Below are 14,544 nucleotides of genomic sequence, written 5' to 3'. Positions count from 1 at the left end.
CGATTTCTAATTTCCCAGAGAATCTAAAGTAATGAATTGGTCCTAGTGAGAAATTGTAGTCATGTTTGTTCGGTCAATCATTTTGTTTGTAAATTGAAATACAGAATCAATCAGCTACGATTTAAACAAACTGCAATGAGAGACACATCAAACATTTTGTACATTTAAATGGATACATACTATTTTGAAGGAAACTGCTACCGTGACTCCCTCTCCACAACTCTTACATGTGAATAGTTCAACCAAAATAATTTGCGTAGTGGAATGTTTGGTTTTATTACTGAGAATGATTATGAGGGAGAGGCTCTGAGCAAACAATATAACCGCGTTCTCGAACATTCTTACCTGTAAATCTGCCTCAATGAGTCGAGGACAGTGAACAACAACACTCACCTTTAACCTAAAAATTTGCAGCACACCTTTTTGAGGTAATTGTTGTAGTTAAGGGTTGTTTTGTTACTTTTAATGAGGCATATGTTCTCATCCAGTAGTTTCTATTGAGAAATGCTCCGCTACTGCAGTACGTGGTGGTTTCTGCTCTCATTTGAGGTCAGACCATATATAGATCAGATGTATTACTATCTGTGCATAGTGTTTATTCTCCAGGGTTTAAATGAATTTTTATGTCATTAGACGGTTAAAGGACGCATGACCTGTGACTGAGTCAGAGCTCTCTGATACTGGGCGTAATGTTCCTCCTCAGAATGCCTTGATAATCTGTGATGCCAGATGCAGAATCTCAGCAACATGACTGAGCCTTGTCACTGTTTCTCAGTGACGATGGTGTTTATACTTTATCTTCTGTGGACACGAAGCCGATGTGACTTACCAAGGAGCTCTCGTTTTGTTTCGTCTGTCTAAAGGACAGTCTACTAGAAGCCTCACAGCTTGCGTTGTAGTAAAATCCACATAGTTCTTATCCTACTTTTAGCTGTGCTTTATAACAGAACCCACTTTTTTAAAAAGCAATTTATAGTGGGATGTTGAAGCTTGCATCTATTTTGGGTTTTTCTCTTTCAGACTATTGATTTGTTCATGCTTTGTATTCAGTTTTTCCTCTTCGAGGAGATGTTTGCTAAGGTCCAGGGAGCCTTTATAATATATTTGTGGTATTGGTGCCTTGACTTTGACCATGCTTATCATGCATACGATATTCATCATCAAAATCTCAGTCTTTATTCTGTTGCTGAGCTTTGCACATTTAAAGATATTTCAGTACTTTTCAGGGAGACTGAAACATTGTTTCAAGCTGCAGACAAAGTTTTCTTGTATGTAGCAGCAGTTTACCATTACGTAACCAGAGCAGACCTCTTTACTTGTACTTTTTTGAACGAAGAGTTTTATCAGATAATTTAACAGATATTTAAGATAAATAGGCAGACTATTTTAAAATTATCTATCAAATTATAGGTTTAAAATCAAGTTGAAAAGCCAAAGGCAGTTTGTCCTCCTGTACTGTCTTGCATCATTTTGCCATAAGTATAAGTCTTTACCAACCCTCTCCACAGCTGCAGAGTTTTATTATTTATGAATGACTTCTGGAAAATTGACCTTGTTTGTGTGTGTTGGCGTGCACATGTGCGCTCACAGTGGAAAAGTCTTAGGTAAGATATTCTGACTGCTGTAGCACTGAGGTCCCTAATCAGAACTGGTGTTAAGAGTTTCCACTGGCCAAAAGAACAGTTTGTGCTACTGGCTAGGGGAATATTGTATCGCATTTAAGAATGCATGCAACCTACCAAAGAGGCAGAATTATGTTTTGTTAAAACATTTGGAAACTGTAGATTCGGTGGTGACCCTACAGGGGCTGGTCTGCTGTGTAACATTTAGCACAGAGGAGTTGTGAATCTTACTGTAGGTTCTGTCTTCTCTGCACTGGCAGATCGTTACCTCGAGGGGGCTCTGTTTGCTTTGCTTTAGCTTCCCCTGCAGGTTTCAGTTATTCCTGAGGGAGAAGGAGGAAGGATGATGCATTCTGTACTGTAGATGGATGACTCACCTTCTGAATGGGGTGGAACAATCACTGCAAAGCCTCTTGAGATGTGAGAGAAGTTTCACTCATTAAGGCCACATTACTATGTTAGGTCCTGGTCCTCTGAGAGCTCTTTACTACGGCTCTTCTTGCAGGTGTCAAATAAAACAAATATGTTTTTTTAATGAAGTGCCAGTCATTTCATGAGCAAAGGGGCATTTGCAATGAAGTAGTATTGTTGTGATTGTGTGATTATGAGAAGCTTATGATGTAGCAGGACATAGTCTAAATTATTTGTGCTGTGCAAAGCATGTCACATAGGACGTTAAAGCAGATTAAACTGTTTGACCTTCATTAAATTTTTTCATTATTTTACCATTGTGCAACGTAAGCAATAACAAAACAATTGTTCCGGCTCTTGAGATCTATAGAAAGGAAAGCCCTGAAGGAACAGATATGTACATAAACATTACAGGGATGGGAAAGAAGCTGTTCCATATAGAAGCTATCATTCATTTTAAAAATTAATGTGGGCTTGTGTTGCACTACAAATTAGAGGGTGTCATGGTATAGTATGTGTATTTGGTGAAAAAAGGGTCACAGTATATACGTGATGGCTTAAACCTAGAAGTTTATGCATCCCAAGCCAATGCTCTGTCCATGATTAATTATATCTCAGCAGCAGAAACCTTCTATGTTGCTACTTTAAGTTTTAGAATATAAAAAACAAATAGTATGTTATACTTTTAATATAAATTGCAGCCATAGTGACCTTGTTTGTAGTATTTAATTGGCCAAATACAGTGACACTAGTTTAATATTCGTAAACAAATTTTTACTGATACAGTTAAGAATATTAATACAGCGATGTAAAGCTACAATGATGCACATACCTTATGAATCATAATGGGCACTAGATGGATTATAATAAATAGTTTAACACAACATCTGTACACAGAAACATTGCCCCATAATAATCCATAGAAATGTACATATACTAGTACAACATTTATAATTTCCATAGATTTACGAATGACAAATCTCCAAAATAAAATTCATATCGTTAATTGTTTATGCCTCTTCTATTTTTTTGAAATAAACACAAGCAACTACAGAATTTATAAGGAATATTTACAAGTTCTAAACAAACTCCATAAAAGGCACAATTTTCTATACAACATGTACAAAAAAGAAACTGTCTGGAGCTGACAAAGTAAAAATAAACTGATTGGTCATTATTATAATCATCATATGATTGCACATACAATATGGATGTCAGCATCTGTGCTTTGAAAGGAGATTTGCAAAGAAACAAACCCCTGAAAGTGTTTATAGTCATACAAAGTGACAAGAATTACAAAAGAGAACAAGAGCTTTTGACATGGGGTTTCAGGTGGCAATAATAAGTCTGTCTTCATCATCGCTGGATGCCTCGTTATAGTCATCAATCACCTTCTGCCAGCTGGTTACTGGTGGTGGTCTTGGAGGTGCAAGGTCTCCAGCTCCCTCTGGTGAATCCCTAACACAGTCTGCCTGGGTCTCAACAGCTGCTGATGGATGCGGATGCTGTTGTGGAGGATTATCGTGTTCCCTATCAATAGTCTTGGTGGGCTCTGCTTTGTTGTTGCCTCCGGGGCTCGCCCTGCTGCCTGAGGTTCCTTCTGAAGGGCTGCTGACCTTCAACGAGGAGGCTGGTGAAGCCGGCATGCAGCCATGTGAAGAACCAAGCCCGTGTTCATTTTGTGATGGCTGTATTCCAGGAGCTTCAGGGCTGCCCTGCCTCTCAGACGATCCAGGGAGAGGACTAAGAGTGGAGAGAGGGCTGAGAGAAGGAATTATGGCAGGCAGGGCAATGTTAACTATCTGTAGACCTGGGACATGTGTGCTGCTTTGAGAGGTAGGGTTCGCAGCTAAAACCTGCAGCCCCAGGGTGGCATTGAGGGTTAGCCCTTGCTGGGGGAGAATTTGAGTGGATGCCAGGCCTGTGTTAGTCAGCCCCATGAGTGTCTCCAGACCCACTGGTTGGATCGTTTGAGCCTGTAGGCCAGCTACTTGCCCCAGGGGGAAGCAGGGAAGGACACTACTGATTGGTTCCTGGACCACAAGTGGCTGGGGGGTCTGCAAGCCCTCTGGTTGCGGTGGAGTGTTGGGAGCTGGTAACGGACTTGTGTTTCTGTGAATGACACTCACAGCTGGGATTGTGAGCTGGACAGGGCCCGCCTGGATTGGTACAAAAGTGGAGTAGGCTGCGAGGCCAGCAGGCACCAGCTGGATCCCCCCGACCGGGACCATGCTGTAAGAAGAGCGAGAAGGCTGCTGGGAGTGCAATGGCAGGTGGCTGAATAAGTGGGTCTGGGTTTCTGCTCCCGGTGCGTGGCATAGACCCTGTGGGGGGAAGTGTGGGGGACCTTGAGAAGCATAAGAGGACGTTTGAGTGCCGCGATCCACTGGTATGCCTGATTCAGTGGTCACCAGAGGAGGACGGGTAGCGGTGGCATCCTGTGAGAAGAAAAAAGAAAATTCAGTCTTATTTCTTGATATAATTAGTGCAAAATCCTAGCGATGTACGGTGTTTAAGATTAAATGTTGTTTGGATGAACCCACCAAGCCTAATCAGAACTAAAAAGACTATTCACCTTGTTTAAGAGCATTCACAGGAGCTTGGTGGAAGTGCCTCGCATGCAGGAATGAAAGGATGGGTATGGACAAGAAAACAGGGAGGCAGGCATGGTGGGGTGGAGAGACACACAATGAGAATACATGGGTCTCACCTGGCCTAGCTTGGAGCCCTTGCCTGGCACTGGGGGACTAGGGGGCACGTCAAAGTCAGGGTAGTCGATGGACATCTGCCTGCATGGTGAAACTGGGCTCATCATGTGCACTGACTCTGTGTCTGAGGTACAGGATTCTGATACGGTGGCAACAGCTGGAGGAGAGTTATGAAGGGGCACTGGGCTGCAGCAGGATCCAGAGATGGATATCCGCTTGCTCAGGGACAGGGGACTCATCATAGGGACAGACTCTAAGTCCAGTTTGTGATATTCTGGAGCTGGAGGCTGAGACAGAGAGAGAGAGACTGAGCTGATTGACATCTGTGCTAGGAGGGCACTAGGAGGGACTTCAGCCTCTTTGGAAGGAATATGCTGCGGACTGGCAGAAACAGAAGGGTTGGTAGACAAGCCAGACTCTGCCTGGCTGTCTTCCTCTTCCTCCTCATTCTCATCATTCTCCTCGTCATCAGGGCCATCAGACTCATCCCCATCTGAATCCTGACGGTCAGCACTGCTAAGCTGACTGCGATCTCCTGTAGACGCAACACAGTATGTTAGCGGGAGAGCCTTTCCTTGGTGTTCACTATCGACCAACAAACTCTTTGGTGTAAAGCATGTAACCAGATCATTTCTTAGTGCTTTCCTGTCAGCATTCACTGCCACTGTATAAAAACAGCAGAGGATTGTTTTGTGCTGCTGCAGTAGCAGAGCTTCTCACTCTAGACTAGCATACACCCCTGAGCTTCATCACAGGCAGAGGAGGAAAAACAAATATGCTCTCAGATACTGGGAGCATAGGAGGCTTTCAGCCTCTGTCTTTTTTCCTAAAATTAGACGCACCAATTTCCTTTCTAAAAGCTGTGCATGCCGCCCACATGCGCTTTCAGATAACTGAGCAAGAAGCTGCATTTAGAATTTTTAATTAGAACATGGCAAAGCCACTGATCGATGTATATTGTTACATATGTAAGAATATTCTGTAATAAACCCCCTGCATTCATAAAGAAATGTTCAATTTGAAGGATAGGCTGTGACTATAAAGCAAACAAGAAAGGTTCTGTATGTCCCTCTAGACAAAGGCTGGGAATTGAAATACTCTACCAGAGTCTTCTGCATCCTGATCCTCAATCAGACCCTGAGGCACCCCCATCTCCATGCATTTTTTAATATGGGCCTTGGATTTCATGTGTTTGGTCAAATTTCCTGCATGAAGAGAGGCAATGAGGTCTTACAGTGGGTAGAGCTTGAACAATAGCACAAAGGGAGTTTATGTAAGAGAATGTGGTCTTCGGGCAAGCTGTATATAAAGGGTGAGTAACTGATAAAGACATTTTTAAATGAACGTGGGTTGCTTTGACACCAAGTACTGTTCTGCAGCGTTGCGTGGGTAAGTTTGATAAGGACTAGTGAATCATCTTGTCTTAGTTCAAGGGATAATGAAACTAATCTTTAATTTGATAGTTCAAGTCTAGGGAAATTATTTTTAAAAAATAAGTTGTGGTAAAAACAAAATTACCGCAAGTGTCTGCAAAATCTTGTTTAAATTCTAGAACTATTTTATGTATGACTTAGAGCTCCAAAATGAAGTAGTAGTAGTAAACAGTTGTTAAATTACATTGGTAAACAATCCCTGTCATGTCGTGGGGTAGGTTTTTGGCCTTAAACACATTATGTATTACATCTAACCTTTTGTCTTGAAGGAGAAGTTGCAGTGGACGCAGTGGTACGGCCGGACATCAGAGTGGGTGCGAATGTGTTTGCGCAACATGCTGGGCTTCTTACAACGGATCCCACATTCCTCACAGATGTATTTACCTCGTCCACGCCCACGTACGTAAACATACTCTTCATTGGATTTATATCTGTGGGGTAGGATTAGAGTCATGGGGAACGACAGAAGGGGTAAGTTAGCAAACCTAAGAAAATTCTGAATGAAAGTATAAAATGAAGTAAACAGATTAATTGAGCCATACCCCCCATCAAAAATCTTCACCCGTCTCTGTTCTGTTTTAGATGACATGTCTTTGTCTGAGTCATTGCTGCTCTGGGTTTCTGGTTGCCCTTTACATCTGGTTTCAACCGATGCAGACTTTTGGGTTATTGGCATCTGCAGAATGGCCAGAGAAATTATATGCAGTGTTACAACAAAATAAATATTTATACACTCAGCACACATAAAAAGCATAGTTTTAGTTAGTTCTTACCTTGGGCATGACATCCTTCAGCTTGCCAGAGTAAGACAAGATGTCAGATTTCCCACTAGTTCTTATGGCTGAGGTGTAATGCATTTTCTTGGAGCTCTGCTTGGAGTCAAACAGTGACATGACCACCTTGGTGGGAAGCCCAAGCGGATTAGGGTTGTTGGAGCCAACTGTCCAGGCAGCGTATGCTGAAGTCTTTAAGTCATTCTGCGGAACATGCAGAGGTTTCCTCTTCATCAGGAAACACCATGTAAACGTTGTGGCAGTCTTTAAGCTGGGGAACGACAAGCGATGGCTGTCTTTTGTGTTAACCACAGACACTGATGTTGTCAGTTTCACCTGACCACCGTGGAAACTGGAGGGCCTAATAGGTGATTTGGCAGGAGTCCACCTTTGGTCGTCAGCTTTCTCTTGGGTCCTCAGGTTGTTATTAGCTGGCATGACGGTACCCTGGCTGACAGGTGCAGTGTTCGAGGCAGGGCTTGACTCCTCCTGAATAACAGTGCCTGTCTCTTTTTCCAGCACAGCACTGTCAGGTGACATAGGCTTAACATCATCACTAGCCTCTGAGTCTTTCTCTCCATCCGTCTTAACCTGGGGAAGAGGTGGAGCCTCGGTTTCAATAGGACTGTCCACTGGTTCAGTTGTGCAAACCTGCCTAACAAGTGTTAGCTTCCGCTGTCGGGTCACCTCTGACATCTTGGAGTTAAGATAATTGACCGATCTGCCGTCAGTTAGACAGGCCACCCCATGCTCATCCTTTGCCCGTTTTTGGTGCTTTTCCATGTAGATGTCCAGGCTGTTGGCAGGTGACAACATTCGTTTACTGGAGGCAGTTGGTTCTTGCTGTGGGCAGAGCGTCACTGATGCCAGTTTCTGTGTGCAGTGTAAAGACCCCAGAGAAGGTGCTCGTCCTCCAGTGTTGTTTAGAGTGGTCACTGTTGGTGTTTGTGTCTTCTCTATCTTTGCATGAGCATCACTCACAACGCTGTGAGTGGAGGAGAGGGCGTTTTTATTGGATACGGTCGGAGCGGAGTGCACCTGGTCATGAGTTATCAGGATCTGTGGCAGTGGTACGGCGCCTGCTTGGATTTGATCAAAGTGGTCTCTCTGCTGTTCACTAGACAAAACCGCAGCCTGTGTTTTAATCTCAGACGCCTGTTGATTAGGTTGAGCGACATATACATTTTGTATTACGTCTGTCGATTTTGAAATGTTCAAAATTGGATTAGCGATAGGTATGGTTAAAACGGGTAAGGCTATCTGAGCTCCCTGTGTGGTGGAGAAAGAAAAGGTTTGGCTGGCTCTTAAAGAGGGACACTGTAGTTGGTATTTGGGCACAAAACTTTTCTTCTCTTCAGTGTTAGCTGGTTTGTTTTGGACATTCTCTTGACAAACCAAGATCTGACTCATTGGTTGTTTTATCTTTTGGCATATTTGAACCCTTGATGTTTGATGCCAAGGGTGTGGAAGGCCATGGACTTGAGGCTGCTGAGTGGGGCTACCCAAATTAATGCTTTGCACCATTTGCTCATTCTTTTGTAAGGGTGGTTCTCCACTATGCAGAATGAAAGGCTGAGCCATGGTGCGCCAATTGGCAATGTGAATCTGCTGGGATCTGTTGTGAGTTAAAGAGCTAACATTTGACACGGAAGGTGTGACGGCTTTTCGAATAGGTTGCTGACTCTCTGGGCCTATCTTTAACGACATCTGGCGAACTAATGGCCCCCGTCTTCTTTCAATAAGTGACACCTGGGTCACTTGAGAACTTTGTGCACTTTTTGGTTGGCCAACAGGAGACAAAGATCTGCTAGGAGACACATTGCCACAGTCAAAGGACTTGCTACGGTAGTCACATGAAATCTCCACAGCGGGTTGATTGCAAGTGATCTGCTCGGATGCGGCACGTCTCATCATTCCAGGCACACCGAGAGTGTTAAAGGCTGTTGGCAAACCTTGAGGCTCCAGGTTTTTGCCCACACACTCTCCCCCTTTCGATGGACTGTCCGCCCTAGATGGCTCATCTCTCTCAAAAGAGGCAGAGATGCTAGAGCAGCGAGAGAGACTACTGTCCCTGCTGAGGCTCCGTGAAAGGCTGGACTCATAACTGGACTCACCAGAGGAGTGGTCCATTTGAGCAAGACGAATTCTTTTCTTCTTGGGTGGAAGTTTTTCTGCTGGTAACTTTGACAGACTCTCACTTCTCTGAGGCCAGCTGAATTGATCTGTGGGCTTCTCTGCTGGCTCAGTAGTCAGTGTCTCATGCTCCCTGTCAGGCTCTTCTGTGACTAGAATTTCTGGAACTTGGATGTTGTTTTGGCGAACTAACCGAGACTGATGTACAGGAGTAGTGTCTTCAACTATTGGTACTATGCCATCGGTGCTTTGTTCCTTCCTTTGTTTTCCAAAGTCAACAGTGTTGGGGTGGGATAGTTTTTCATGATAGCCGTCAGCTGAGATAATTGTGGCTGCATCTGTTTTAGGTTTGGTCAAGGGATTCTTCTCCATACTATCAATGGGAGAGACCCTATCAGTAGATTCCGTTTCAAATGAATTGGGTCTGCTGAGTGAATTGGTGTGTCTAATGACTGAAGTACCACTACCTTGCCTTTGCATCTCTACTTTAGTTGTGGTACTGATCTGCGTCTCCCGTATTGGGGACAGTCTAGAATCTGGATTATTGATGCTTCTTGCTACAAGTTGAGTTAACTTTGACTGGTTGTTTTTGGGCTGTATGTCTACTATTACAGCAGGCTGAGAAAATGATTGACTTGCCAGAGCTGATGGTAACTCAAAACTAACTGAACAAGGTGGATTGGTGTCAGTTGGAGACTGATCGTCTTCATCTCCAACACTTTTCATTATCCTCCTCTTCCTAATTGATGTCTGTTGATCAAGTATTCCAGAGCCACCAGTCAGTCTAGGCAGTATCGGCTGTTGTATGTTAACATAAAAAACATCTTGATCTGTGTCCTTAACAGCATTCGGCTTGTTTTTTGGACCATGAAGCTCAGAGCAATAGAATTTCTTGTGAGTTTCAAAATTCTCCAACTTTCTGTACCGATTCCGACAAGTTTCACATTCATACATTGTGCCTTTATTCTGCAGAGTCCTTCTGGTTTTGTCTTGACTGTGCTCAAAAGACCGGCTTCTTTGCATTAGCTCTGTTGAACTGCTTGGCCCATGATAACCTTCGTCCATTGAGCGAACACTGGGGAGAACATGCCCCTCATTTGTGGAAAAGTCTTCTATCGCTGCTTGTCTGACTAATGTACGAGAATGTATTGCCGGGTTTGGGGTTGATGGGGCTGATGAAAACACGTCATCATTCAGTGAACTTATTTTGTCATCAAATGAGTGGCAGATTCGCAAAGGGCGAGGGATGGGGGCAACATTAATGGGAAGAGCAGAATGTCCTGGTGTAGTAGGCATAGAGTTACTCCTTGTAATTGGCAAACAGTCCATTGGTGGATATTGAGAAGGTACAGAGAGAAGGAATACTGGCTTTGATTTATCGGTGGGGGTAAAGGGGGACTTTGGGATGTCTGAGCTGGAACTTGACCTCCGCACTATTGGTTTCAGGTCAAACTGAAAAGAGTCTTTAAATATGTAGGATTTTGGTGAGTCAATGCTACCTCTCCTTGAGACAGATGTTCTCCTCGGTTTTACACTGTCCAGCTGCTTGTTGTCAACTACTGCTTCATTGTCAGATATCAACTTTGAAATCCGCTCTTCCAGAGAGAGTGCTTTGACATCCAACGGTGGGCGCATCTGTCCTTCAGTGGCCCGAGGCTTAAGTTCAACTGATGCATGCATTACTGTGGAAACCACATGAGGGACATTAGGAAGAGTACTCTTGGCAATGTCAATGTCTACAGGTGGAGTTATCTTCACAAATGGACTAGGTGGACTCATGGCCTGGTCAGCACTTTCAGAACGTGAGAAGTAGCCAGAATCTGTACTTCCCAGACTGCGGGGACTAAGCAGACATTTAGCCTGTTGCTGCTGGGAAAAGTCTGTTGCTTGTTGCCTCTGAAGCTGAGCATGTCCGCCCAACAGTGGAGACTTGCACTGTTGGTCTTCGTCTTCACTCACAGTGTCTAGTGAGGGATTTGTACCATCCACCTCTTTCAGAGATGACAGGACTGTGATGCTCGACCTCAGACTGGCAGTCTGAAAGTCTCGCTGCCGTTGTGCAGCAGCTTGCTCAGGTGCTGCACCAGTAACTCTGGGGCTGTCTGCCCTCAGAGGAGAGACATTCACTGGATATACAACAACTTTTGGAAGAGCAGCGGTTACTTTGGGCTCATGAGCCCTCTGCACAGCTGCTAGTTTGACTGATTCCACAGCTGATGAGTCCACTTCTCCACGGCTTACTTGAGTTGTACCTGAACTCTGTAAACTGTTTTCTGATGAAGCTGCGGCACTGCTTTGTGATGAGTCAGGGTCCAAGTCTGCAGTGCTACCTTCTTCATCGCTGTCCCCGCTTTCCTCTGCGTCTGAATGTGTCCCAAGAGCTTTGTCAGATTCTTGAGATAACGATCCACTTCCGGATTCAGAGCGTGCAATGAGACCAAGTTTAATTGCGTGAGCGTGCGATTTCTTGTGCTTGTACAAGTTGCTCTTGGTTTTGAATGAAAAGCCACATGTCACACAGGGGTATGGTCTTTCTCCTGTGTGAGACCTGATGTGTTTGAGCAACACACTGGGTTTTGCACATGCCCTGCTGCAGTATTCACAAACATATTTTCCTGGCTTCTTAGGCTTTTGATCCTTGGAAACCTGCTCAGCACCAAAGTTCATTACAGTGGCCATCTGAACATGGTTGCTGCCAGGTGTAACTGGGACCTGAATGGTGCTGGGAACACTCGCAGACAGGGACTGGCAAGTGTGCACAACTGGCGGTTGGCTTTGTGGCAGAGTGTTGGAACCTGAGGGAACCGGTGCGTGAGTTATAGTGGATGGTCCAGCATTAAAGTTCATTTGTAAGCTTGGCTTTTCTGTATTCGAAGCAACAGGCATAAAATGTGGTGCCGCAAGTGGGGAGGGCTGGATGGCGGTACCCTGTGAGGATGTCTGCACATTTCCCTGTAGCGCTGCAATGCCAATAAAGTTTCCTTGTTTGTCGATGTAATAAGTCTGCATGTGTGAAGTCTGGCTCTGGAGACCAACATTAACAGCTGGCATTGTCAATTCACCACTGGACTGAGCATGAAAAGCAGGAGCAGGTTTTCCAGTGGCTGTGACCTGGAAGGAGTTTTTCCTCTCTGCCAGTGTACTGAAGTCAGGCTCCATGGCCTTAAGTAGAACATCAAGAGGAGCACTGCTGAGGTAAGGATCTCCGTCAAGGCTCTTGTCTTTAGACACTGGCGCAGTATTCAAAGAGCCCTCTTCAGCATCAGAAGTCTTGAATAGTTGTGGCTTAGCAGATGTTCGGTCCAGCTTTAGCCTTTCAGAGTCAGTCGCTGACCCCTTGTCAGGGGACGCTGCGCTGGTTTGGGCATACTGCGGATCTCTTTTCCTAAAAGGCAAAACAGATCTATTCTGGGAAGCACTGTTGGATGAAGAGGAGCACGAAGGCGTGGTCTCCTTGGACAGTGGTTCTTGGAGAACAGCTTCAGGCGTTTTCAGCTGGAGAGGCTTCTTCACTGGAGATTTAGGAATTTTCTTTAGCTGACTTTCTGCAACAACTTTTTTCCTCTTTAGTCCTTTTATGTTATCTGCATTTCTCCCTATAGAGAAAGAGACAATGAGAAACAAAAGCAGGGGTGACTGTCAGGACCACATGTTGTATATAATGATAAAATGTTTGTTTCCTTGTTTTTACACTTGTTTTTGTTGTAACTAAAACCAACCATTAAATATTCTATAATCACAAACATTTTCTGACTCGCTTTATGCACATTATTTATATGAATGCTTGGTTTCACTACTGCATTTCAATAATAATGCAGTTCTGTTTTTAAGGACACACCCATACTATGGTCCCGTAATAATGACTCAGGCAAGTTCTAAGGACATGTTGCATAAGATCAGCAGTGCCCTGGTTTCCTTGCATGCTTGGGTGTTTCCCAAGATGAGGTCAGGGATCCTTAAAGACCTCGGTTATAAGTGGATTGACGACCAATCTAATTCTGACAGTCTTTACATAACTTAATCCCTTTCTCCATTTAAACAGAAGAGCCCTTGAGCCTTTAAAGCAACACACAACAAATATAACATTCACTCTAAACAAAGCCTGGGATTTTTCTAAAAGTCATCTCAGATACTGACATTTGTAGCACTTGTTACTGAAAGACATGGGAAAACGATTACTTCTTCATATGCACTAGAATAATAAGGATCAGACTAAAATAAGTGCAGAATTTAAGGTTTACCATCATACAAAGTTCATACATAAGATGCAGCTCAAAGGGAATTAATTAAGGGAACTTAATTTCTTATTCAGCAGCTAAACGTTAAGTTATCTTCCTCGTCATCTTGATGTTTTTCATTGATTCTGAGTTAACAGAACATCAAAACGGATCAGTCTCTAACTGGCCTCCAGGAATGTTAATACCTGCTCTACAGTACATTTAGATAGAGATGTGGTGACACACACATCAATTCAACTCATTTACAATAGCTAATTCATTTAAAGCTCAAATAGCAAATAAGCTGAAAAACCTTATGTTATGCCAATGTTTAGAAAAACACATCACAGGGTCAAACAAACTGGCGTCTTCTATTTGAATGTAGTTACACAACAGATCACTTGAAAGTAATCTGCTAACTACTAAAACTAAATGAAGCTCTGCTAATCCAGTACTACAGTGATACACCAAACACATCAGTCAGGTTTGAGCTTTTAGTTCTGCGAGAACTGTTCATTTTTCTAAACTATTACAGGATAATTAATATAAATCTTCAAGAAGCAAAGCTCACGCTCCTTTAATAAATAAACATTGAAGTCGCTCCTACCTTTTTGTGAGCCTTTGGGGTCTTTAAGCTCTTTCTGTGCCTCTTCGATTTTATCTGCAACACAAGAACAGACACCACGTTACAGCAAAGAGAACAGCGCTGCACGTAATCCCTCACTCCACAGTCAAGGCAGCACACAATGTAACTAATGATACCAGAGATGCTTCCCACACGGCTTCAAATTAGAAACAGGTTTCTCCCATAGTAAAGACAGTGAAAATCACTGTAATCACAAAAGGGGCGAGCTGCACAACAAGAACACAATCCTAAAGGAACGTTGCTACAGAAATATTTGCAAGAGTGCGTTTTATGTACAGGTTAGGTTTGCAAACAAGGCAAAACGGGTGTGTTAACCCACTGATCAGTCTGAATCTAAAATGAAGGGCTATCAGCTCTTTTGTACATCACAATCATCACTCCACCAGGTGAGGAACCCGTTTCTGTACAGACCTCACGGATGTGTGGGAGGTGACAGTGCTGACTGTGTGCTAGTGTAATCAATATCAATTATATATGCTGGCTTGATGTGGTGTGAATGGGTTAGGCACAGTGGAATACAGACAGACACACTGAACTCTGTTTTACTGCTGAGGCTGCGGATGTGTAATTCCATCTAACAGCTCGTTATTCACATTTACTG

The 14,544-nt window shown here is 43.7% G+C and overlaps 1 protein-coding gene and 1 long non-coding RNA gene across 8 annotated transcripts in view; one reads left to right on the top strand and one right to left on the bottom strand.

Moving 5' to 3' along the window:
• Nucleotides 1–6,573, top strand: part of LOC114865272 (uncharacterized) — a 30,387-nt gene extending 23,814 nt beyond the window's left edge. For all 3 annotated transcript variants that reach the window (XR_008696065.1, XR_003787494.3, XR_008696064.1), the window contains exon 4: nt 6,444–6,573. This is a non-coding gene — a long non-coding RNA (uncharacterized LOC114865272). The remainder of the gene's footprint in view (nt 1–6,443) is intronic.
• hivep1 (HIVEP zinc finger 1) overlaps nt 2,741–14,544 on the bottom strand; it is a 34,739-nt gene continuing 22,935 nt past the window's right edge. For all 5 annotated transcript variants that reach the window (XM_029166252.3, XM_029166251.3, XM_029166253.3 and 2 more), the window contains 7 exons: nt 13,905–13,958; nt 6,948–12,676; nt 6,717–6,850; nt 6,430–6,605; nt 5,845–5,946; nt 4,744–5,276; nt 2,741–4,471 (listed from right to left, as the gene is read on the bottom strand). In XM_029166252.3, coding sequence (XP_029022085.1) covers nt 3,362–4,471; nt 4,744–5,276; nt 5,845–5,946; nt 6,430–6,605; nt 6,717–6,850; nt 6,948–12,676; nt 13,905–13,958 — 7,838 coding nt within the window. In that variant the 3' untranslated portion in view covers nt 2,741–3,361. The remainder of the gene's footprint in view (nt 4,472–4,743; nt 5,277–5,844; nt 5,947–6,429; nt 6,606–6,716; nt 6,851–6,947; nt 12,677–13,904; nt 13,959–14,544) is intronic.

This window comes from Betta splendens, chromosome 11 (assembly GCF_900634795.4).
Source record: "Betta splendens chromosome 11, fBetSpl5.4, whole genome shotgun sequence".
Lineage (NCBI taxonomy): Eukaryota > Metazoa > Chordata > Actinopteri > Anabantiformes > Osphronemidae > Betta > Betta splendens.
This window is presented reverse-complemented; position numbering and strand designations above follow the sequence as displayed.